At 47.4% G+C, this 24,499-nt stretch overlaps 3 protein-coding genes across 4 annotated transcripts; 2 read left to right on the forward strand and 1 right to left on the reverse strand.

The window, feature by feature from the left end:
• Nucleotides 390-3,474, forward strand: LOC8077164 (ethylene-responsive transcription factor ABR1). Its single transcript, XM_021447264.1, has 2 exons — nucleotides 390-1,049; nucleotides 2,432-3,474. Exons 1-2 carry the CDS (start codon nucleotides 743-745, stop codon nucleotides 3,166-3,168), a joined length of 1,044 nt encoding a protein of 347 aa, XP_021302939.1. The 5' UTR covers nucleotides 390-742; the 3' UTR covers nucleotides 3,169-3,474.
• Nucleotides 6,277-17,287, forward strand: LOC8077165 (protein LIKE COV 2). Of its 2 annotated transcripts, XM_002439820.2 has the most exons (8): nucleotides 6,283-6,561; nucleotides 7,594-7,646; nucleotides 7,740-7,849; nucleotides 8,227-8,394; nucleotides 15,300-15,397; nucleotides 15,941-16,067; nucleotides 16,584-16,719; nucleotides 16,947-17,287. In XM_002439820.2, the coding sequence occupies exons 1-7, from the start codon at nucleotides 6,427-6,429 to the stop codon at nucleotides 16,688-16,690; spliced, it is 798 nt and encodes a 265-aa protein (XP_002439865.1). In that variant the 5' UTR covers nucleotides 6,283-6,426; the 3' UTR covers nucleotides 16,691-16,719; nucleotides 16,947-17,287. The 2 variants fall into 2 exon arrangements, 1 of the variants encoding a protein (XP_002439865.1); XR_002447365.1 differs by having other exon boundaries at nucleotides 6,277-6,561; nucleotides 15,941-16,719.
• On the reverse strand, nucleotides 18,034-22,617 carry LOC8077166 (polypyrimidine tract-binding protein homolog 3). The gene is made up of 15 exons (XM_002441119.2): nucleotides 22,459-22,617; nucleotides 22,266-22,331; nucleotides 22,050-22,121; nucleotides 21,892-21,968; nucleotides 21,534-21,615; nucleotides 20,592-20,724; nucleotides 20,153-20,217; nucleotides 20,014-20,063; nucleotides 19,888-19,929; nucleotides 19,688-19,739; nucleotides 19,539-19,587; nucleotides 19,432-19,445; nucleotides 19,199-19,306; nucleotides 18,873-19,016; nucleotides 18,034-18,792 (listed from the first exon to the last, which is right to left on the reverse strand). The coding sequence occupies exons 2-15, from the start codon at nucleotides 22,320-22,322 to the stop codon at nucleotides 18,403-18,405; spliced, it is 1,335 nt and encodes a 444-aa protein (XP_002441164.1). The 5' UTR covers nucleotides 22,323-22,331; nucleotides 22,459-22,617; the 3' UTR covers nucleotides 18,034-18,402.

A 24,499-nucleotide genomic window follows, 5' to 3' on the forward strand; every position in this document is an offset into this window, starting at 1 on the left:
CGCATTATTTTCCCGGCGGCGATCTCCTGAGACGAGACAGGCGCCGGCAGTAAGAACAAAATAATTTATGACCATCCCAATTTTTTTTCGCCGCATGTGCTCTCGTTCCTTCACCACTGAATTCGTATTGAAAAGTATATAAACATATATTTTAATATAAATAATATAGATTTATATAAAGATATATGTTTATATATACTTTTTAATACAAATCCAATAATAGAGAGAGTGAGAGCACATGCCTTTAAGACAAAAATAACTTTATCATCCTAACACATACATGTTGTCCTCTTGACTCCTATATAGGGTCCATCTATAGCACAGTATTTCGACACACGCACATACTGTACATATATCCGTCGTGGCGTCGTCTATGTCCCTATATATATAGCCGGCAGCACGGCACGGTTAGTCCGCCTCGTGTTGAGAACATATCAACGTGTGCTTTGAAACCATATCATCTGTCCACTGTCCTTCCTTCCCTGCTTGCTGCCGATCAATCAGTCGATCCACCAGTTGCATCTGCATTGCATCCGCGATCCATCTCCGTCCCGTCTGCTCAACCCAGTCTCAGCGCGTCGTCGTCGTCGTGCCAGCTAGCTCCACCAGCCGGCGACGACAAGCTAGCTGCCAATAGCCGCCATCGTCAAACCTGTGTGCGCACGCGAGCGGCGGCGGCATTGCAGTTGCAGCCCCGGCCGGGGCAGCCGTGACGACGACGACCGTACGTGGTGGGTGGGAGATGGCGGACGGACGGCGATGGCAAGCAGCAGCAGCCGGCTGGCCGGCGGCGGAGCCGGAGGAGCACGACGACGACGGCGCGACGGCGGCTGGTGTCTTGTCCGGCGAGTACCAGGCTCTCGAGACGTCCACGCTGGTGTCGGCGCTGACCCACGTCGTCGCCGGCGGCGACGGGTACCCGCCGTGGGCCGCCGGCGCTGCCCGGGAGAATAATCGTGCGGCAATGGCTGACCCCGGCCAGGCCTACAGCTACGGCTACGGCTACGCCGCCGCACCGACACCGGCTCATTTCTTCGAAGCAGCAGCAGGTTAGCAGGCACCGGCCATGCAATATTATTCTAGTATTTATTTATTTTTTTGGGGGCTGAGAGAGATCGCTTGCAGCTGGGAACAAAACAGCAAGGAATAATCCTATATATATATATATATATATATATATATATATATATATATATATATATATATATATATAACACAAGTTCGTTAAAACAAAGAACACCTCCGCGTGACGTTTGTGCGCCTTTTTTTTTAATTTAGTTGAGGGTTCTTTTCATAACGGTTCCAGTTCCTGTTCAATTAGCATGTGTTAGTCATGCGGCCGGGCACTGGCAGAATCAAAAGTTGGTGTTAGTACATATATTGTTTCGATGAATATGCTTTGCTTGCGCCAAGACGAATGCTGCGTCAGAGCGAACTAAATCTGAGCATGAATGACATACAAGTTGGCTTTCTCATCAGATTTTGAAAAGTACTATTTCTTTTTTGACGATTTTCAAAAACATTTTTCACTCTTGGATATTATTCTTCCAGCAGTAGTCGAGGCAGGTTGGATGGATTAAATTAAAGCTAAGCGCTAGACCGCTAGTACTTTCCACGTCAGTATTGTTAATTACAGTAGCAGGACTAGTATGTAGACCGGTTCGGGTTCGGAGCATCCAGCTGCGAACATTTTCTTCAGATTTTGGAAACTCCATTTGACCTGAGGATTCTCATGCGGTTGCTTTGCTTTAATTTCCCATCAAAATTCAATAGTACACAACGCCCGAAAAATGTCGATTTGACCGAGAAGAAGCGATTTGCAAGCGTGCAAAACATGATGCATGCAAATGGTCGAGCCTCTGGCCGCCTGCATGTGGATCTTACTTGTCACCGATCAAGATTATTAGCCAAGCCGCTCCAACTCCCACCAAAAACAAATCCGCTAGATATATCACGTACAGGAATACTGTACTCGTGCAATATATATTGCTACACTGCTAGCAGCTGGTTGGATCGATCACACGTATTACTCGTGTCACATCTCTGGCAGTCTAGCTACGAGATATCGCTACAAGAGAAGCGAGGGCGACGCCATTGACATGCATGCACGGAAAAGCCAGAGGAAGAAGCTACGTACACGTACGTGTGTATACGTAGAGTGTACGTGCCAGCTGCAACTGCCCCCTGCCCGCATCGATACGGATAGATTCGTATTTAATACCACCAGCAACAAAACTACGACCCGTATGCAATGCATATGCATGGCGTGCGCGGAAGCCAACGCAAGGGTCAACAGCGCGACGCCGACGACGCGGCGGACGCGCTATATATCCCGTCGCATGGCTCACCCTACGGTACGTCTCGTGTGCGCAACTTGAACTAGTGCTGTGTGCTCATCTCTATCTTCTATATATCGTGTCCACGCACGCAGGAGGAGGAGAGCAGGGGGGCGCGGCGGCCATGGAGGACGGCCACCACTACTCGCCCACGGCCGCCGCCGCCGGCGGCGGCGGTGGTGGCGAGCGGCGGTTCCGCGGCGTGCGGCAGCGGCCGTGGGGGAAGTGGGCGGCGGAGATCCGGGACCCGCACAAGGCGGCGCGCGTGTGGCTCGGCACGTTCGAGACAGCCGAGGCCGCGGCGCGCGCCTACGACGAGGCCGCGCTCCGCTTCCGCGGCAGCCGCGCCAAGCTCAACTTCCCCGAGGACGCGCGCCTCACCACGCCGTCCACCACCGCGGTCGCCACGGCCGCCGCTCCGGCGGCGGCGGGATCGTCCACGACGACGACCATGGCGGCGGCGGCCTCGACGGGCGGGTACTACTACCCGGCCACGGCCAGCGCCGCCGCCGTCTCTGCTGCTGACTACCTGCAGTACCAGATGCTTCTGCAGGGGGCCGGCAGCAGTAGTCATGGCGGGTACCCTCTGTACTACGACTATGGCGGCGGCGGCGGTGCCATGAGCAGTTCTTCGGGCTCCTACTCTTTCCCCGCCTCCACGGTTACCGTGGCTTCAGTGCCGTCCTCTGCCTCCTCTGCTCCGAGCTACGGCGAGGCGGCGGGGCAGTGGACAGCCTGGCCGCCGGAGAGTGCGTGGAGCTATCCGGCGACCACGGGTTCTTCTTGGTCTGGTTCAAGCCAGTATCCACCGTCAACTCGTCCTCCTCAATAGTCCATGCTCCATGTTTCTTTTTTTTTAAAAAAAAAAAAGTTCCATGTTTCATTTCATAAGACGTACACGGCCTTCCTTTTTTTTCTCTCCACAAAGAAGAAAGCTTGTGTGGGTTGAGACGACATAGATAATAGATGGTTTTATTCAAGAAGATGCATGCATCCGTGCAAAGAAGGTTGCAATATTGCGTTTGTTCTTCACTTGGTGGTGTTGAATCCTGTACCAATCATGTGTTAATAATGGTTTTGGTTGCAACGATAATAGAAAACGCAAGCGATAAATAATAGTATTTATTTCATTATAAAACACTTTATTTCTTGATGAAAGCATGCATGTGCAGCTAAGGTCCACAACATCTCCAAGACAATCTCCATGTCCTCCCCGAATGCTACGATTATAATAAAAAATTTTATAAAAAATTATCCTCCAACAGCTTATTCTAAATAGTAATCTAAATATAGTCATTTTGTTTTCCAAATTTTTCGCTGGCCAAACATAGAAGACATGAATGACTCTCTAGAGTGCGTATGAGTCTTCTCACTTACTTGTCTGCTGGAATCTGTTAGCCATTCAACGATATTTTTTTGTCATAATAAATCAGCGAACAATACTTTTAATTATAACTTTTCCGACAAGTGATGAACGGACTTATAGCAAAACTTTTAGAGAGTGAAAAAAGATATAGAAAGTGCTTTTTATGCAAATAGTTTTCTAAACGGTGAGTGAAATTTAGAAGAAACTCTTGGAGATGCTCTATATATCATGTGATCTGGAACTGTCTATATGAAGCAGACGTGGATCGGTGGATGTGAACCTCTAAAAAAAAAAGACCTCGATCAAGTTTTGGTCATAAGAGCATCTCCAATAGTTTGGCAAAATTTGTTTTCTAAATCTTGTTATTTGCCAACTCTCAAAATAATATGGGGAGGAAAAAAAGATATCATCTTCAATAATTTGACAAATTTTGTTTCCAAAAACCTAAAAATCCGTTAATGAAACAAAGAGCCCCACTAAGGAAACGACTTTAGGCTTTTAGGGCACTCACAATGCAGACTCTATTATAGAGTCTAAAGTTATTTATTACCTCGAACAATGTGGACTTGGAGTCTAAATAAGACTTAGAGTCTTATTTTTTCTACCTTTTTTTCAATAAATATGCTGCCACGTCAGCAAAATACCATAAATAATATGTAATTAATTGTCTTGGACTCTGAGATAGAGTCTTGCATTGTGAGTGCCATTAGCATGTCGGAGAGGAACTGAGATGCAGGAAAAGCGAGCACAGCTGTGGCGTCCTATAGGATAGAGACCATGATGCATGATGGTAGACATGTGGGCATTCCCTTGTTGTATAGCATCGGCTGGGGGTTGAGCACCGCGATGACGGGAGAAGGAAGAAGTCATGCCATTGCAACGATGTATCTTTGTGTGCGTATTGATCGATTTTCCCAAATGCAGAAAGATTGTTCGTTGGGATAAAAAGTCATTGGAGAGAGTTTTTTCTTTCAACCTTGCCAAAAAAAAAACAAGATATATTGGAAGTGGAGTTTGGGAACTAAATTGAGATGCTCAAGTTAGGGTTGTGAGTTATCGTGGCTAATAGTTTTTATAGGAGTCAATTGATCTTAAAGGAAAGTCCTTGACAACAACAATCTTGCTAATTAATCTATGGGAATGGCCGCCGGACCAACAAGGCGTCACGGTGTGCTGTCAAGCATGGTGATGACGTTGGAATTGTAATGGGCCACCTTAGCATGGTGAAAGAGGACCGACGATGGATGGGGGGGGATGGAGATGGTGAGCAGGGACAAATACGAGGTGACGTAGGAATCTATTAAACGTGCTAGAGCATCATGCTTGGACAAGTAAAAAGCAAAATGCATATGTCGACAACGTGTTAGTAAAGATGCGGCGAGCTCAAGTGACGAGTAACCGAAGATCGACAGTGAAAACTGTAGTGGGTTCAAGCCACGAGAGATGGCAATGTTCGCCTGCCGAATCTGATAACCATTCAGCAGTATTTTTCTCTCCCAATAAATCAACAAACAATACTACTTATTATTAGAGGCAGTATTTTTTTTTGTTTACTGTGTTTTCAATGGTTAAACAAGGTAACAACATCTGCGCCGGTGCTCAAGAAACAACGACCCGCCTGATCCTTTATTATTTATATGTCCTTTTGCGACACAGCTTTGGAACAAGATCGGCATAGATGCTTCGTCACTGCACGCCATGTTGCTATCTTTCACTTCGACACTAGTCATCTTGTTTGCTGGATACTGTGGAAATATCGCAATGACGTAGTCTTTAATGGTCTGCCGCCATCTATCAGTCGACTTCAAACTTCATAGATGCAGCTCACATCTGTGGTCGCACCAATTTCTGGTTGCAGAATGCTCAGTGTAGTTGAACTTTGGTGTAATTTAGTTGTTCCATAATGTAATGGTCTCCGGTATCTGTTTTACGACGATGTTCGAACACGCACGTCGTCGTCGAACCAGCATCACTGCGGGTCGTAGCATGGGCATATAGGCGCATAGCATGCCAAGGTCTAACCACGGACGGACGAACCGAACACGACAGCGACGGTGCGCCGGCTTCGAAACCGAGCCTGACCCGCCGCCGCCCGCGGTCCGCAACCACCGCCGCCTGCCTGCAAGGCCGCCGCAACGCACGCACGCACGTCAACGCGCGGACCCACGTGCCCCCATCCCCGCAGGGCCGGTGACACGCGGGGCCAGATCGCGGCGGGCCCCACGCGAAGGGCACTTCGGTCACTTCCGGCGGCGTGACCCCTTTCGAGCTCCGCCACCACACCAACTGGGGCCCTCACCAACTGCTTCCGGAAGTGCTGTTTGGTTGGCCTTGTTTAGTTCCAAAAAATTTTGCAAAATTTTTTAGATTCCCCGTCACATCAAATCTTTAGACGCATGCATGAAATGTTAAACATAGACGAAAATAAAAATTAATTGTACAGTTTGGTCGGAATTGACGAGATTGATCTTTTGAGTCTAGTTAGTACATGATTAGATAATATTTGTCAAATACAAACGAAAGTGGTAATATTCATATTTTGCAAAATTTTTGGAACTAAACAAGGCCAGCTGCCCTGCCCCTCTGCCGCTGGCAGCCAGCGGAAGCCAGCCAACCACGCCTTCTCCTCGTCCCCGTCGAGCCCCGACGAGGGACGCGACTCCTCACCGCACCGCACCGCCCCGCGAGAAGCTTCGGCGAGTACCATCCGTCCCGCCGATCGCAATGCCGGAGGACAAGGAGTACGCGCCCGTGCCGCTCGGCCAGGCGGCGGCGGAGGCGTCGGCGGTGGCGCCTGACCCCGAGGACCCCGTCAAGTCGCCGCCGCGACCCAGCTCGCCCGGCACGTCCACTCGCAAGGTCCGGATCCGTCTCGCCCTAGGCCCTGCCCCCACCCTGCAGCTTCTACGGTACCCTAGTCGCTGCGCTTGGATCTGGTCGCCCCTGTGCGGCCGCGCTGTTCAAGTTCAAACTGCCTTTTCGCCCTTTTTGGTCGTCCGCCTCCTTTCTCGGGAGGGAAGCAGGAGTTGACCTGACCTGACCACGCCTGAGTCCTGAAGCCTTCTGTTCTGCGGTCAAATTAACGCTTTTTTTTTCTCACCTAATATTTCGTATCGCTTCGCTTAGTGCTGGTATGTGCACTTTTCATTGTTATCGTTAAAGGCTGAAAACCACTGGTTGTGGCAAATGACAATGTGGAGGGCATAATATATAATTATATATCATGTTGGAAATGAAGGTTTACGGCATATAGCATGATTTCTCCTTCGTGTAACCAAATGCAGGCTACGATCGCGCTTGATTCATCAATGCTTGTGTTATGGGAAGTACGCATTGATTTAAACGAGAGACTTTTAGTTATCATCGAGGAATATTTGGGCTGAATGCTGCATTTTATTCTACTGCACATTAATTAGACTTCAAGCAAATTTTGGCATAATATAGATGCCAAGTTGGCCTACAGTAACTAGTGTGATGTTCTTATCTTTGAATGTTTCTTGAATTTGAACATGCAGGGTTGAGGCAGTGCATACGACCTAGTCATACAGTTTTGTTACAGAATTTGCACCGAAAAATAGATATATGACCAGTTAATTGTAGTTGAGTGTTAGCCTCAACTATATCGTAGTGGACAAATAGCAGTCCACATATTTAGGCATTCTACCATTTTTCCATCTTAAAGGTTTATTTATTAAACCAGCAATATTTGCATCATTTTGATACCATGGTAATGAGTTTATTCCAGCAAACAAGACAAAATGTGTACCCTGATTTTGTTGTGTTTCTTGTTTTTCTTGATGCATCCAAATGAATTTTTTGTTTCTCTATATGCATGTGACAGAATTTATTCAAACACTTGTCATAGTTAATATCTTGTTCATTTCATGATAGGCATGCTTTGCTGTTCTTCAAAGCTGGGTGTCAAGAAAATTTATGACTGGATGGTATGCTTCACAAGGACTAATTCAGACACTTTGCACCGGCTACAATATATCCATGCTAATATCCTCTTTTGTCTCCCTACTTTTTCTTTGCAGTGTAGTTCTTTTCCCAATTGCTGTCACATTCTTCATCACTTGGTGGTTTATTCAATTTGTCGATGGTTTTTTCAGCCCACTCTATGCAAAACTGGGGTTTGACATATTCGGTAATTGTTTATGCTTTATTGGTTGTACTTTTCTTTGCCATGATATGTTACTAAAATTGTAGAATTATCGATGTCCTAATTTTTTTTATATGCTGTATATTTTGTTATGACATAAGTATTTTACAAGTTTTCCCCCATTAGCTCTTCTTTGTATACAATCTAGATTTAATCTTCAGAACATGTGATTGGTCATTTCTTTAATACTGGTTTCCTTTACTATGTGGTTTAATTAGTCCTGAACTCTCCCTACATTACCAGTACCCAGATTCCTGAAGTGTCTGAGTACATGGTGAATTGTTATGATTTGTACAATGCAGATAACCTCTTTCTTGAATTCGTAGTCTTTTTTATGACAATTGCTTATGACAATGTTTCAGGACTTGGGTTCTTAACCTCCCTGTTGTTTATACTTCTTGTCGGAATCTTTGTATCTTCTTGGGTGGGTTCAACCGTCTTCTGGGTTGGAGAATGGTTTATAAAGAAAATGCCATTTGTAAGGCACATATACTCTGCATCAAAGCAAGTTAGCACTGCTGTTTCACCAGGTAGTGTAATTCATACACAGCTCCAATTCTACGTACACCAGAATGTTGACCGTCCATATTATTTCTTCAAAAATGATTTTAGCTTTCCTGTAGAGGAATCCTATGCATTTCCATTGCCAGCATGAGATACTGATAAATTTTAGATCAGGTAAACTTTATGCTTCATAAACAGCATAAATGGGTCGAGGGCCACAATTTTGTTTTGAAGGCCACAAGAAGTTTTTAGTGCAATCCATTTTTTTGTTTGCTTATGAACTTTTGGTCCTTTTTGTGTTCATACCCCTACTTCTAAGGCCAATGGTGATTTTGCCCCTATTTTTTCAACTTTTTTTTTTTGAGAAAGACACTCAAGAGAGCGTCTCATATCTGATTTATATCAAGGAAAACAATGAGCCATCCAGCCGCAGGCAAACACAACGGGGTCGTGCCTCCTACAGCTGTCCACCAGTGCTCGTGCCTCCTGCTGCCGCCCGTTGCTACTAGAGGTCAATGTGAACAGTTACATTGCCATGCCCAAATTTGAATGTCCAGCGATTCACGTCAGAGCAGTCTGCGACGTTGAGAAGAAGGTGCAGCACTGCTATAGTAAGGACCCGCATATTCGCCACTGCCGTCGCCACCGCCGTCAGGTGGGGGATCGAAGAGGAGCAGTCCCAGTCCTAGCGAGGTGATGCTGGATGGCTTCGCAGAGATACTGATGCTTGACGGCTGTTTCATCGTCACATCATCACCAACGTGCTGTCCATGACAAGCTCACCTTGCTGTGCGTGCTTACCACTGTTGTTGCCCGTGTGCTGCACGTGACAGGGTTAGCCTAGTGTTAGCCTAAGTTATCTTTACTTTGCTGTAATTTACTTTGCTGTAATTGTTTTATTTACCTAATAGGTTCCTTGGCAGCCAAGTTGAATATGGTGCCTTGTGAACCAAGTTGCTGGTGGACAGCATCTCTAGTTTGTTAGAGTCTGTCAGGGTATGTTGGGGTGCTGTCTGCCCTCTAGGCTATATATGCAGCAGCCCCCTCACCCTTGTATAGTGTGGTTCTGGTTTTGCAATTCAATACAATCCAAGCGGCCTCTCTTGGCCAAGCTGCCCTCTGGCAGTTCAATCCTATGTTTGCAATCCAGTTCATGCCAACAATTGGTATCCAGAGCGAGGTTTAGAGATCCTAGGGGCCATGTCTACCTCAAGCCAGAGAGCCAGAGTAGCACAAGCTGCAGCCGCCGCCGCCGCGGGCGCCTACCCAGAGGTTGGCGCCGTGGTGAACCCAGGAGGTGATCGCGCCAGGCGCTTGGCAGCGGCAGAGGCTGCAGCCGCGCAGGCAGCACAGGCAGCGCGGGAGGCAGCAGCAGCAGCTCAGGAGGCGGCCGCCACGGCCGCGGCTCTCCGCGCGGAGGTGGACCGGGAGCCGCGCGTGTACGGGCGGAGGAGCCCTGATCCGCGCCGCGGGAGCCCGTCGCGGAGCCCTGAGCGGCATCGCCGGGCTGAATCTCCGTCGCCCGCTCTCCGTCGAGGACGCGGAGGCCGTCGCAGATCTTCGGTGGTCCAGACGGTGTACAAGGATGGCGGCGCGGGGACTCCATGGCCGATGCTGACGAAGTCGAACTACCATGAGTGGAGCACGCTCATGCGACTCAAGATGCAGGCCCGCCAGCTCTAGGACGTCGTCGAGTATGGCGATCTCCCGTACCACGACGATCGGCGCGCGCTTGAGGCTATCATCGCGGGAGTTCCGCAGGAGATGCAGGTGTCGCTCGCGGACAAGCTCACCGCCAAGGACGCCTAGGACTCCATCGCCGCAGCGCGCATCGGCGTCGACCGCGTCCGCCGCGCCACGCTACAACGACTACGCAAGGAGTGGGAGAACCTCTCCTTCCACCCAGGGGAGCACATCGAGGACTTCGCTCTCCGCCTCGCCACGCTGAAGCAGCAGATGATCCTCCACGGCGAGAGGAACATGGATGAGGAGCGAGCGGTGGAGAAGCTTCTTCGTGCTACGCCCAAGAAGTACGCGCAGCTCAAGATCGCCATCGAGACCCTGCTCGACTTCCAGGACCTCACCATCGAGGAAGTCATCGGGTGGTTGAAGACGGTGGACGACCTCGACGACGATCCTGCGCATGAGCCCGCGTCCGTCGGCGGCAAGCTTATGCTCACAGAGGAGCAGTGGCTGGCGCGCCAGAAGAAGAAGGACGCGGGTGGCGCGGGCGGCTCTGCTTCCTCCAGCGGCGAAGCACGTCGACGACCGCGTGGCGGAAGGAAGCAGAAGGGCAAGACCGCCAAGGGAGGAGAACGTGATGGTGGCGGGCAAGGTGCGAAGGCAGGAGGCGTCGGCGGCGACCACAGGGCCAACCGCGACGACCTCTGCCTCAACTGTCGTTGCCCCGGTCACTGGGCAAAGGAGCGCCCCGAGCCTCGGCGCGAGCGTGGCGGAGCAGCTCACGTCGCGCAAGCCGATGACGGCAAGGCGGCCCTCTTCCTCGCCCACGGCTTCATCGAGCTGGACGCGGACCGCGGCTTCTGCTCCAAGGCCGACGTCGACATCAGCGAGCCCAGAGCACGCGCGTTTCTCAACAACGGCGGCGAGGATATGCTCAACGGCTGGTACCTCGACAACGGCGCCACCCACCACATGACCGGACGTCGCGAGCTGTTCTCCGACCTCGACACATCGGTGCGCGGGACGGTGCGGTTCGGCGACGCGTCAAGGGTGGAGATTCAAGGTGTCGGCTCCATCGTGTTCCAGGCGAAGAATGGTGAGCATCGCGTGCTGCAGGGCGTCTACTTCATCCCGGCGCTGCGCAACTCCATCATGAGCCTGGGCCAGCTGGATGAAGGAGGGTCCAAGGTGGAGATCAACCATGGCGTGCTGCGCATCTGGGATCCACGCGGGCGTCTTCTAGTCAAGGTGAACCGCGGACCCAGCCGCCTCTATGTCCTCCACCTCGACGCCGCGCAGCCGGTCTGCCTCGCCGCAAGGAAGGACGACACCGACTGGCTTTAGCATGAGCGGTTCGGCCACCTCAACTTCGAGGCTCTGCACCAGCTCGGCCAGCACTCCATGGCGCGCGGGCTCCCTCTCATCAAGCATGCAGAGCAGGTCTGCGACACGTGCCTCGTCACCAAGCAGCGCCGGCGGCCGTTCCCACAGAAGGCCCAGTACCGCGCCGAGGACCCGCTGGAGCTCGTCCACGCCGATCTGTGCGGCCCGGTGACGCCAGCAACTCCTGGCGGGCGCCGGTACTTCCTCCTGATGGTTGATGATGCTTCGCGCTTCATGTGGGTCGCCCTCCTCTCCACCAAGGATGCTGCAGCAGGTGCTGTGAAGCTGATCAAGGCGGAAGCAGAGAAGGAGAGCGGACACACGCTGAAGGTTCTGCGCACCGACAACGGCGGGGAGTTCACCGTCGCCGAGTTCGCGGACTACTGCGCCGGCGAAGGTGTTCGACGCCACTTCAGCGCACCTCACTCGCCGCAGCAAAACGGAGTGGTTGAGCGCCGCAATCAGACTGTGGTTGCCACCGCCCGTGCGCTGCTGAAGCAGAGGAGGTTGCCGGCCAAGTACTGGGGAGAAGCGGTCATGACGGCGGTACATCTGCTCAAACGATCGCCGACCAAGAGCTTGTTGGGCAAGACCCCGTACGAGGCCTGGTACGGGCGTGCGCCGTCGGTGAGCCATCTCAAGGTCTTCGGCTGCGTCGCCTACGTCAAGGACTTGGGCCAGTTGCGCAAGCTCGACGACCGCGGGAAGCCGGACGTCTTCATCGGCTACGCGGAAGGGGCAAAGGCTTACCGGATCCTTGATCCGGCCACGCAGCGGGTCAAGGTAAGCCGTGACGTGGTCTTTGATGAAGGTCGCGGCTGGGATTGGTCCACTCCGGGCGCAGGATGCTCAGCAGCGGCAGGGAGCGAGTTCACCGTCGAGCTCAGGACGCCGGGAGATCAAGAAGGGGCTCCTGAAGATTCCTCGTCGGCAAGTCAAGCTCCGGGGGAGTTCGAGCAGAGAGAGCCAACTCCAATTGGGCCCTCTGCTCGGACACCGTCGCCATCACCAACGGCGCCACCACGCCCTGCTTCCCCTGCGCCACTATCGTCGGGCTCTGCTTCGTCTTCGACACCAGCGGCTTCATCAGGTCCAGCTGAGGACCGTGGCCGCGTGGAGTTCGCCACTCCGCTTGAAGAAGATGAAGACCGCCTCGATGCCTTCCACGACGATGATGAGCCACTGCGATACCGCACGGTGGGCAACATATTGGGCGACGCGTCTACACCAGAGCCTCCCCCGCGCCTCTTCGCCGAGCTCCACCTGACGCACGCCGAAGAACCGGCCAGCTACGCCGAGGCCAAGGAAGACCCTGCCTGGCGAGCGGCAATGGAGCAGGAGCTTGCGTCGGTGGAACAGAACTCCACCTGGGAGCTGGTCAATCTTCCTGCCGGTCATCGCCCCATTTCTTTGAAGTGGGTGTTCAAGCTCAAGAAGAACGAGCTGGGTGCGGTGATCAAGCACAAGGCCAGGCTCGTGGCGCGCGGTTTCGTCCAGCAAGAAGGGATCGACTTCGACGATGCGTTTGCTCCAGTGGCACGCATGGAGTCTGTTCGGGTCCTCCTCGCGCTGGCGGCTCAAGAAGGGTGGCGTGTCCACCACATGGACGTCAAGTCCGCCTTCCTCAATGGCGACCTCAAGGAGGAGGTGTATGTGCAGCAGCCGCCAGGCTACACCGTCGCCGGAGAAGAAGGGAAGGTTTACAGGCTGCACAAGGCTCTCTACGGCCTGCGGCAAGCTCCACGCGCGTGGAACGCAAAGCTGGACGGCACCTTGAAGGCCATGGGCTTCCAGCAAAGCGCCCACGAAGCGGCGATGTACAGGCGGGGCAGTGGGCGCACTGTCCTGCTTGTCGGCGTCTACGTCGACGATCTGATCATCACCGGCGCCGAAGAAGGCGAAGTGGAGGCGTTCAAGGCTCAGATGAAGAAGACCTTCGACATGAGCGACCTCGGCGCACTCAGCTTCTACCTCGGCATCGAGGTGCACCAGGATGCCACCGGGATCACTCTGAGGCAAACACACTATGCCAAGAGGATTCTTGAGTTGGGGGGCATGGATGGCTGCAATCCTGCCAACACTCCGATGGAGGAGCGCCTTCGACTGAGCAAGAACAGCACAGCTGCTCAGGTCGACCCCACTCACTACCGGCGCCTCATCGGAAGCCTGCGCTACCTGGTGCATACTCGCCCTGATCTGGCCTACGCCGTCGGCTTTGTGAGTCGGTTCATGGAGCGGCCAACAGTTGAGCATCAAGGGGCAGTCAAGTGAATCCTGCGCTATCTCGCTGGTACACTTGATTTCGGCCTCCACTACACCAAGGCTCCAGGCGGCACTCGCTTCATCGGCTACACCGACAGTGATCTTGCCGGCGACGTTGATACGAGCAAGAGTACGAGTGGATCACTCTTCTTCCTCGGCAGCTGCCTGGTCAGTTGACATTCCATCAAGCAGAAGGTGGTGGCTCTCTCAAGCTGTGAAGCTGAATACATTGCTGCTTCCACTGCTGCTACTCAAGCACTGTGGCTGTCACGGCTGCTGGCTGAGCTCCTTGGCAGAGGTGTCGAGGTGGTGGAACTGAAGATGGACAGCAAATCAGCACTTGCTCTGGCCAAGAATCCAGTCTTCCATGAGAAGAGCAAGCACATCAGGATCAAGTATCATTTCCTTAGAAGCTGCCTGGAAGATGGAACCATCAAGGCTGAGCATGTGTCTACTACTGATCAGCTCGCTGACATTCTGACCAAGTCTCTGGGCAAGGCAAAATTCCAGGAGATGAGGGGAAGAATTGGCTTGAGGCAGATCATCCCCAAGGCACACAAGGCTAAGGGGGAGAATTGACAGGGTTAGCCTAGTGTTAGCCTAAGTTATCTTTACTTTGCTGTAATTTACTTTGCTGTAATTGTTTTATTTACCTAATAGGTTCCTTGGCAGCCAAGTTGAATATGGTGCCTTGTGAACCAAGTTGCTGGTGGACAGCATCTCTAGTTTGTTAGAGTCTGTCAGGGTATGTTGGGGTGCTGCCTGCCCTCTAGGCTATATATGCAGCAGCCCCCTCACCCTTGTATAGTGTGGTTCTGGTTTTGCAATTCAATACAATCCAAGCGGCCTCTCTTGGCCAAGCTGCCCTCTGGCAGTTCAATCCTATGTTTGCAATCCAGTTCATGCCAACAGCACGTGCCCAGTTTGCTGTGCAGCAGCAACCCATGAGTGCCACCTGCTGCGGCTGTCGGACCTTGTAGCAGTCGTGGGCGCTGGCCTAGACTAGTGTCGTGCCTCATGCTGCAACCACTGTCCAGGATCACCCGCTCGCACCTCCTGCCGCCGGCCACCAGAGCCTGCACCTCCTGCTGCTAGAGCTTGATACGAACGGGGCAGGATGGGCTCGCCGGACGAGTCTCAGGTTTGCTTGGATGAAACCATGGGGCGGATGAGGATAAGTGGATATGGGGCACTTTCATCCTTTCCCATGTATTTATATCGTTTTTCTTTTCTTTAATATGTTTAATCCAGTCAAAGTTAACAGCCACCCAAAACAGGGGCAAGCAGCTCATTCGATTTCAAAATGCGAGGGTAAAATCACAAAGTCGGAAAAGGAGTGAAAACACTATTAGCCTCTATAAATGTGAGGGTGAAATCACAAGAGGAGTAAAAACAGTATTAGCCTCTACAGTAAGGGCAAGGACACCAAAGTCCCTTTCTTTTTTTTACTACCATGAGTGCTGCATGACTTAACAGCATCATATTTCTATACGCTGCATGTTATGTTTACATAGATATCAACAGTTTGTATTTGTTTCCAACTTTCTTGTAGTTTCTTTTGTCAGGCAGAAATGTTCTTAGGTTTTTTTTTTTCTTTGGACAGATCAAAATACAACGGCATTCAAAGAAGTAGCAATTATTAGTCATCCCCGTGTTGGTGAATATGCATTTGGATTCATAACATCAACCATGGTTCTTCAGGTACTTTTTCATGCACACTGCAGCTGTGTATAGCTTTGACCAACAGATTTGATCTTTTGATAATGGATATTTTCCTAGTTTTTTATTGACACAGGATATTTTCCTAGTTAATATGCTGTCCGTAGATTTTTTGGTGATTCAACTGCATCTGAAGATTCATTCCATTACATTTTGCTATTTTTATGTTATATTTAAAATTACCCTAAATAATTAACTTTAAGTCTTGATAGCCTATTAGTAGTAAGGTAAACCTCTCCATAAGTCTAACACCCCTTTTATTGGCTAATCACATAAGGCCTTGAATCTTTAGGCCTACAAGCTAGCCTGGAGCTAACACCCACTTGGCGTAAAGGGATATAACAGTGACCCCTACCCAATACTAAATCGGTCATATATTGTTTCATTCAGACTGATGTTTGACTTATAGAGGCAATGAACTATTGACCTGTGTGTACAACGACTCAATGGCTTGCATCCATGATTGATTTAACATTTGATCTTTCACTGTGAACTCTGAGGTGACCATCTATTGTTGCAATGCAGACAGACAAAGGTGATGAAGAATTGTGTAGTGTTTATGTCCCAACCAATCATTTATATATTGGCGACATCTTTTTGGTAAACTCCGCCGAAATTATTAGGCCCAATTTGTCCATTCGTGAAGGCATAGGTTGGTTCCTTGCTCTCTTTTTAGTTTTTACCTTTGCCTCTACTGCTACTGTCCAGAGAAAAGAAAATATAACGCTTCTTAAGTTAATCCCTTTGAATAGTTTGGTTTGAGATAACAAGTTCTTGTTAAGTTGTTCCTTCCTGCTCGAAGTTATTCAAATGTTCTGTTATTGTCCAGGTGATAAGTTTTTTTCTTTTTTTTGTGTGTGTGTCAACCACACACATGCACTTATCCCTAAACACCTCTGATTACTGGGCCAGAGATTTTGAGATTGACAGTTACGTAGGCGCTTCACTGTGCCAGTTACATAGACGCTTCACTAGTTACTGCCTCAGTGGATGTGGGTAGTTACTCCCGGGTAGGATTGCCGTCCCTAGCATGTTCGACCACAAGCCTAGACAACTGAGCCATGCTCAGTTTTTCTTTTGGCCCGAAGCTAATACTAATTCATCGTTGACTCATCATATATTTGCTGGTTATTCTAATCTGATAACTTTGCTGTTGTGTGTGCTACAGAAATAATTGTTTCAGGAGGAATGACTATGCCACAGGTGATCACGTCACTGGAACCAACACCTCGGAAGAGCCAGAACATCCGTTTAGACAGAGTGAGGACTGTATGAGGCATGAATGAAAGCGTTGGGTGTTTCAGGTATATTCTTCTGCTGGAAGCAGGGTTCGAAAGCTATTTTGTGAGGGCTTTTCATTTCTATTATCGGCAATTTGCAGCTGAATTTCAGTCAAAAGCCGTTTATATTTCTTTTAGAAAGGAAGGGCCTTGGCCATTTTTCAATGAAATTCTGGTTCATAACTTCAAAATTAAGTTCCTCCTAATTGAGTAGACTGATTAAGGATCATTGCCACTATGCTGGACTGCAGGATGAATTGTTTGGTTACCGATTCAAAGCTGGGGCATGAAGCATGAGGCAAATCAGTTTGTAGATTGCATTCAGAACTCGGGTGTGCATTAGAGATACATGACAACCTGCACTGTCTTGCGTTGCCAATCGGTTGGTGACACAAAAATTGCAGCTCACGAGATGCACCTAACTGATTTCCAGCAGTGTGCTAGATCGTATTTGCCTGTAATGTTGAACGCGATTCAATGCAGCATCTACCAGTGTTACTTGTGTATATAAATTTCTTGTACTACCAGTCTACCAAGATCACCGATTCTTACACAAATGCAATCATGACTGGTCGTTACTTCTGTATATAAATTTCTGTCTAATATTTGGTGCAAACCATCCTCTCAGTGCAATAATGAAAACCCTTCCAAAAAAACTTAAGAGGTTTCCAAAAATTATGAACCAATGCACGTCCATCGTTCATCTATGTTGTCGCAAAAGTTGGGAAACAGAATCAATCTAGAAAAATTCATATGAAAAGTGACAAATTTCATATGCATTTGCACTAGGAAGGCAAATTTCCAGGAATTTTGCCTTCTAGTGCACTTGCATCTGAAATTTGTTTGTGGATTTTTGCACAAAGTTTGCATCCAACTTTTGCTACTACGTACATCTATTACATCTATGGATGAAATATGGATGTGCATCGTTTCATAATTTTTAGAAACCTCTAAATATGGTTTTTAATTTTCCCACCAAGATCACCGATTCTTACACAAAATTTATCATGACTGGACGTCACCGACAGAATTTATGATGGTTGTGCGGGGGCTGACTTGACTTCGCAGCTGCATAGGCGGTAAGGCCTCGCGATTTTTTTTTGTTTTTGGCTACTGTAGCATTTCGTCTTTATTTGACAAACATTGTCCAATCACGGAGTAACTAGACTCAAAACTGTACAGTTAGTTTTTATTTTCGCCTATATTTAATGCTCCATACATGCGATCAAAGATTCGATGTGACGAAAAATCTTGAAAATTTTTACGAACTAAACAAGGCCTAAGTCTAGCAGCAGCAGAAGAGGTATAAGGAATATACCGTCCCATTACACGGAAAAATGAAAATCAAACATGCCGAACGGAGTACATCGCCTCAAGGCAAAGGGATATTTCGATTACACTGGCAAAAGGATAATATCACGACACACGATTAACAGGCCTTCCAACTCAGAATATCACGACACGAAGATGAAGGGGTAAATATCCTTCGATAACCTAACAAACAGGATGTGAAAAGAAACACAGAAACCTTTTGGTGAAAGACCAGTGTTGAGTGAAAAGAAAAACCGAAGGTCAGGGGGAGGTACAGCTCAGACAGCATCAGTATTGGAGAATAGCGCACAGGATTCACATCTTAGTCTGAAATGCTTCCTAAATAGAGCTCGAAGGGGGCGAGTGAGGGCGACAGGAGCTTTCCCTTGATGTGGCTTATATACTCTGCATCTGGGAGAAAGAGATCCGGATCGTGTTACCCTCGAGCGTGCTGGCATGCTTCGACACAAGGGCCTCAGTCGCCTCCTCTTCGGTCTCAAACAAAACGAGAGCCTGTCTCTTGCCATTCACCTCGAATAGCTTTGTGTTGAGAACGTTGCCGTGCTCAGAGACATGGTTCAGGATTGCTTCCTCAGAGATCTCTTGGGGGAGGGCAGAAATGTGGATCATCTTCGTTGGGGAGCAGCAATGACGGTAGTTCTTGACCACGTTGCTGTTGAACCGGTTCAGGCTTGAGTTCAAGTAATCGTGGGCGTCTGGGGCAGGTGTGATGTTAGGGTACTTTGAGTAGTTAACTTCCAGTTTCTTCCCAAATAGTATAGCCCCCTGCAAAGAGATAAGTATCGTCAACTGCAAAGAGATAGGAATGCAACTGAGAATACATATGTTAGTGGGTATGAATGTACCTTCAAATAATGCACAGCTAGCTCAGCCTGCAACCCATCAGCCATCTCAACAAGGGCATGATCTGGTTTGTTCCGCAGTATCTTAATTCTTACTATGTTTCCATACAAGGAAAACAGATTGAAAAGCTTATCCTCATCAATTTTCTGAAAAGAACATGGAACAATTACAGGTAGTGAGTTTTATCCTCATCTGACTATTAAGGAAATAAAAAGCTTAACAGCAAAGAGACTCACCAAACAGCGAATACTATTCGAAAGGGTAACGAATTTTAACACAAATAAGTAGGAAAAATCCTTGAAAATATTCAGAACAGCGCAAGACTTACATCAGTATTCAGATTACTGACTATGAGTGTGCACCGTTCATTGGCACCAGTCACTCCATGAGGTAAAGATCCACCAAATGCAGCCGCAATCATTGCAGCCCTCCCCATCTGGCATTGCAAAACTTTGTATGAGTTTCACATGCATTAGACAAGACACAACAGATGTGAACATATTCATTTCAACGATTTCCTGCTAGAAATTACAGCATTGGATAATCCATTCAGACACCAACCTGTGCAAATGAAGCTGCAAAAAAAAAGAAGGCAAAATCAGATTTTGCGCAAATATCAGGTATGTGTAATAATTATCCAAAAAGTAATGGAAGTTTCAGTATGCTACCTCCAGCTTGTTGGAAGGCATAGAGATTAGCTGGATCAGGATAACCTTGCTGCACCATTAAGTTTGAAAAAGTAGAAAATGACACAGTTAGCTTTACAGAATCAAATTGATCCAGGCAAAAAGTGTAAGCACATGTATCAACCACCAACCTGAGGGGCCCTAGGACGTTGTTCTGTAGGCAATGATGGATTTGTGAAATCTCTGAGGAAGGAAAAAGGAACTAAGAAAATAAAGATCTAACCACTAAATTAAGTGGCAGGTGAACTTTGCAAGATGGAACAATTATCTAAAGGTAACTGGCACGAAGACACATTGCTACATCTGGCAGGAATGAAAGAGCCAATATTACCTAGATCGGTCGTTATTGTAGTGGACTTGCAGTTCACTGAGACTGGATATTCGATAAAAGGAAACAAGAAGATTAAGTTATAGAAAGTGAGACCAAATTTAAAATGTGACAAGTTACAGCTCGTACTTTGAATATTGAATGTCTAGCTGGCAGCAACCATCATATATGTTCCTTCCCTGGGATATTTATGTGTGTGTAAGAATAAAGTGATGCCAGATATACATGCACAGTAAGGACATTAGCTGAACAATGTAAATATTATTACATGCAAAGAACCAAACGCTTCCACAGCTTCTTGGCGCGAGTGGAACTGAATAAGAGCTTGAAAACCTGCATCAGTTAAGCAAAGAATATTAAAATAACCTTAAAGATCACAAATTGAGGTAGATGGTTAAGTTTGTGAACACTTTTGGCTCAAAACATTCGAATTTGTAACCAGACAGCAAGTTTGGGATGTACAAGCTGTACCAGCCATTTGCAAGCGCATCTAAAACTTATAATTAATAGCTATGTTACAGCACATAATGTTGGTAGCAATTAAAGCTGTTGTTACGGCTTACTTTTTGAAACACGTTAAAGCCCAGTGAACCCACATTAATACAAATAACCTTCACATGCAATCCGTAAGGGAATCAGAAAATGTATACCAGGTGCACGTGTGCGTGGTGAAAGAGAGAGAGAGAGAGAGAGCAGGAAAATCTAACCAGCTGACTTTTGAAATGTGACAATCTTCTCCACAAATCCATAAGCTTTGAATACTTGATGTAGAACCTCCACCGTTATAGGATAGATCATGTGGTGGATAGTAACTAAGAGGATTCGGTTGGGTTCAGACTCCTGATGCCAAGCAGCAACAAGCACCGAGACAGAAAAGAGGAGATAGAAAGAAAAGAATAAATAGGGAGGAATGTGTATAACTAGTTGGAAAATAAGAGACAGCAGATATGCGACACAATCTAACTATCTACAAGTGGAGGTAGAAAGATATAAAATACAGCTAAACATACTTTCAATCAATACACTTTTCTAACAATTAGTTGCACATCCCAATATTTTTTATAGAGATCTAGTTTTACTACTGCTACATCATATGCCAACTTTTAAGAACCTTCTCCCATCCTAGCCATCATTACAAAGTTAATAACCAGGCACAGTTTTGTTAGGAAATGGATGGTAATGGAGGGAACTACAAAGGGTACTTCAATTGAAAACAAACCAAGCCAACCCAGCGCCCACTGTAGGCATGCCGGCAACTAAAACCAATACCATGGAGTCTCGGAAAGTGTAAAGGGGTGTTTTGCAGAAACATATTAAAAAAGTCAACGGTACATAAACTATCGCATAAATAGTGGACCTAATAAGAAATTTGATTTTTTTTCGTGTTAAGTCTGATGCACTATTGTTTTCATGCCTACATGTCCGATGTGGTTAATTGATTATCATACAACTTAATGCCAACAAAGGTCAATAAGAAAATAAAACAAAACATGATGCACTAACATGCATCAGTTACATAAAGGGCCTATAGCATAAATCTAACATGCATCAGTCAAAATCAGGACCTATGCATAATATTGGTTTAGGTTTAGACTATATTAGGAAATATAATAATAAACTAACCATACAAGTACATGATTGTGGCATACCTGATCAGAATTCCTTCCATGAGAGCTCTGGTCTGTGGTAAGCTCTTGGTGAGATGAGAACTGCATGTATACATTCCTTCCCCTAAAATGTAAAACATGATGCACAAAAATGATAAATCACATATAGGATGGGATGTTAAACTCAATTGTTGAAAAGAGGCTATACTTAAGTTCAACACTTGTCGCAACAGAAAGCCCAAAAAATATATCATCAGCATCCATAAATTTACACACATTATCTACCAGGCATATGGCCACACTACTTGGCAGCTTACATTTGTAATACATGTATGAATATCTCTTTTGGAGCCCTTGGCATCCATAAAGCATTGCAGCCGATACGCATAGACTACATTACCTTATGCTAGGTTGAACAGAAGTGTAATATTGCAGCGCACTCACGGAAGCATGTATGTCTTCCATCTGGAGAAGAGCCTTCGCCACGAAACATTCACAAGTAAGTAATACCTATAGTCAATCTACTCAGTAAAGTGCTGGAAAGAAGAAATAACCCACTTGGTTCTTGGCACGCAACATGACGATCTTGGAGACCACGCCGAACGGCTGCAGCAGCTGAAGGAGATCAGACTGCAAACACAACAGCACGGTGGGGGCGACATAGCCAATAGAAATCAAATCTTTCGCATAAACCAAACAAACCATTCGAATTTGATCCAAAAAGAACAAAACCCAAAAGATTCAAGATTCCCCCTTAGCTGATCCCCTACATACCTCGGCAATCTCGTGCCCGACGTTGCGGATGTGGATTACCTTGGACGGCTCCGACATCCTTCCGCACTGTAACACAAGCAGCTGCCAATAATCACTACGAAATTGGTCGGATGGAAGGCCCCGAACCAATCGACGAAACGGGGAGAAGAGAGATCTACCGCCAAAGCTCCAATCTTTGGGCAAGAAACGTTACCTTGTTGAGGGTTTAAGAGGGAGAGAGATCTAGGGTTTTGCCGTCGACTGCCGCTGCGGGGAAGAGAGGGGAGAGAGGGGGCGGGGGAGGAAATACTGGGGGGCGAGGGACGGTAGTGTACATATAGGGGTTTCTGTTTGTGTTCTGGATTCGGCCGGAAAAGGATAGTGACGCCTTCTATCCTGACTCCTGAGGCCTTGTTTAGTTCCCAAAAAATTTTGTAAAATTTTTCAGATTCCCCGTCACATCGAATCTTTAGACGCATATATGGAGTATTAAATATAGATAAAAATAAAAACTAATTACACAGTTTGGTCGAAATTGACGAAACGAATCTTTTGAGCCTATTTAGTCCATGATTGGACAATTTTTATCAAATACAAACGAAAGTGCTACAGTGTCGATTTTGTAAAATTTTTTGGAACTAAACAAGGCCTGAGTCAGGCGAGCGCTTGATTTGCGAAGTCCATCATGGGACTGATGGCTAACAGGACACATATAACTAGAGATGAAAACGGATCGGATACGGACAGCCGATATCATATTTGTTTTTATATTTCTGGTCGAATCCAGATTCGAATACGGATAATATCAATCCTATCGGATAAGGTAGGATTAGATGTCGATATCGTAAATATATGATTTAAGTATTCGGATACGGATAAGGTATCGGATGTTGAATATTCGGAATCGGAAAGATTTGAATCTCTCTAAACGAATTCAGTCTTGAATACGGTCGGAAAATATCTGTATCGTTTTCATCCCTACATATAACTCTATAAGAGTATGTTTGGTTTCTCGTCTAACTTCTAGCCTGGCTAGAAAATAAGTTAGGCTAGTCTAAATCTGTTCCTAGTAAGATAAAATGGATTTGTTTGGTTGTATGTACTATCTTGGCCTGGCTAATAACTAGTATGTTTGGTTGGCTATCTTAGATCGGATAGAGTCACCTCTTCCTTATACAGGTAACTTCACCACCTTAGAGACAATTCGTCGAACACGTGATAAGCACAACTTCACCACCATACATCTTGATTCAATTCAACCAAACAACAACTGCATTCTGTCAATCGAATGCACACATAAACTGCAGTACACTCCATTGAACACGCCTGAACAATGCAACGTTTATAGAAGGGTGAACACGCCCAAACAAATTGCATTCAGACAATCTTCACGGGCTTCCTGGAAAACCACCAAGGCCAGCGTGGAGTCCATATGCTACCCATTGATGTCAGGCGTCGTGCGTAGGATGGGCACGACCTCCATGAGCTCGCCGCCCAGACGGCCAGCAACACTGCCAAGATCCACGCCGCCACGCCCGCTGCTGCCACAACAAGTAACAATATAGAGAAGCATGGTGACCTCTGTTGTGGACCCAAACAGAGAAGCATGGAAAGGAGAGCGGACGGGACCCAAACCGTAGACGAGCAGGGCGAGCTGAGGAGGTGACCAAGGGGAGCGGAGAGAGTGACGGAAATTAGTTACGGTGCTGGCCCAAGCCTGGCCACAGAAAAACGGGATGCCATCTCGTTTTTCGAGGGCCTGGCTAAAGCCTCTAAAGTGGCTTAGCGGAGCCTGGCTACAGGCTATTTAAAGGCAACCAAACAATTAAAAGGTGGTGGCTTTCTGAAGCCTGGTTAGGAGGTAGCCACCCAACCAAACAGACCCTAAATGTCTTTTGGGAGAGAAAATTTCCTACTTAATCATAACCGTTGTCACCATCACATTATATCACACAATAAAAGAGCGAGGTTTTCTTTGTTCTCTTTATAATAATTGCTCGATCTAGACGTCATGCTATATGAATGCTCAGTCATTCACGATTTTCTTCTCAATTAAGATTCCTCCTAACCTCAAAAAAAATATGCAACACATGATATAAGACTCCTGAAAGGTTCTAATATAGCTAGAAGGGAGTGAATAGCCTATTTAAAAATTTTACAAACTCACTGGAGCAAAAGGTTAGTAAATAACAAAGCGAAGCTTTCTGCTCTAGATCTAATAGAGTGTTTGCAAGCCACCTAACCAACAAATCTTG

Source organism: Sorghum bicolor, chromosome 9 (assembly GCF_000003195.3).
Source record: "Sorghum bicolor cultivar BTx623 chromosome 9, Sorghum_bicolor_NCBIv3, whole genome shotgun sequence".
NCBI classification, from domain to species: Eukaryota; Viridiplantae; Streptophyta; class Magnoliopsida; order Poales; family Poaceae; genus Sorghum; species Sorghum bicolor.

Bases quoted from the DNA above. Each gene is read 5' to 3' on its own strand.
- LOC8077164 (XM_021447264.1), top strand. From the start codon at position 743: ATGGCGGACGGACGGCGATGGCAAGCAGCAGCAGCCGGCTGGCCGGCG. The intron at 1,050-2,431 runs GTTAGCAGGCAC...CCACGCACGCAG, and splicing joins TTTCTTCGAAGCAGCAGCAG to GAGGAGGAGAGCAGGGGGGC.
- LOC8077165 (XM_002439820.2), top strand. From the start codon at position 6,427: ATGCCGGAGGACAAGGAGTACGCGCCCGTGCCGCTCGGCCAGGCGGCG. The intron at 6,562-7,593 runs GTCCGGATCCGT...ATTTCATGATAG, and splicing joins CCGGCACGTCCACTCGCAAG to GCATGCTTTGCTGTTCTTCA. The intron at 8,395-15,299 runs GTAGTGTAATTC...TTCTTTGGACAG, and splicing joins TAGCACTGCTGTTTCACCAG to ATCAAAATACAACGGCATTC.
- LOC8077166 (XM_002441119.2), bottom strand. From the start codon at position 22,322: ATGTCGGAGCCGTCCAAGGTAATCCACATCCGCAACGTCGGGCACGAG. The intron at 22,122-22,265 runs GTATGTAGGGGA...TTGTGTTTGCAG, and splicing joins TCGGGCACGAGATTGCCGAG to TCTGATCTCCTTCAGCTGCT. The intron at 20,064-20,152 runs GTAATAATATTT...TAAATATCCCAG, and splicing joins AAGCGTTTGGTTCTTTGCAT to GGAAGGAACATATATGATGG.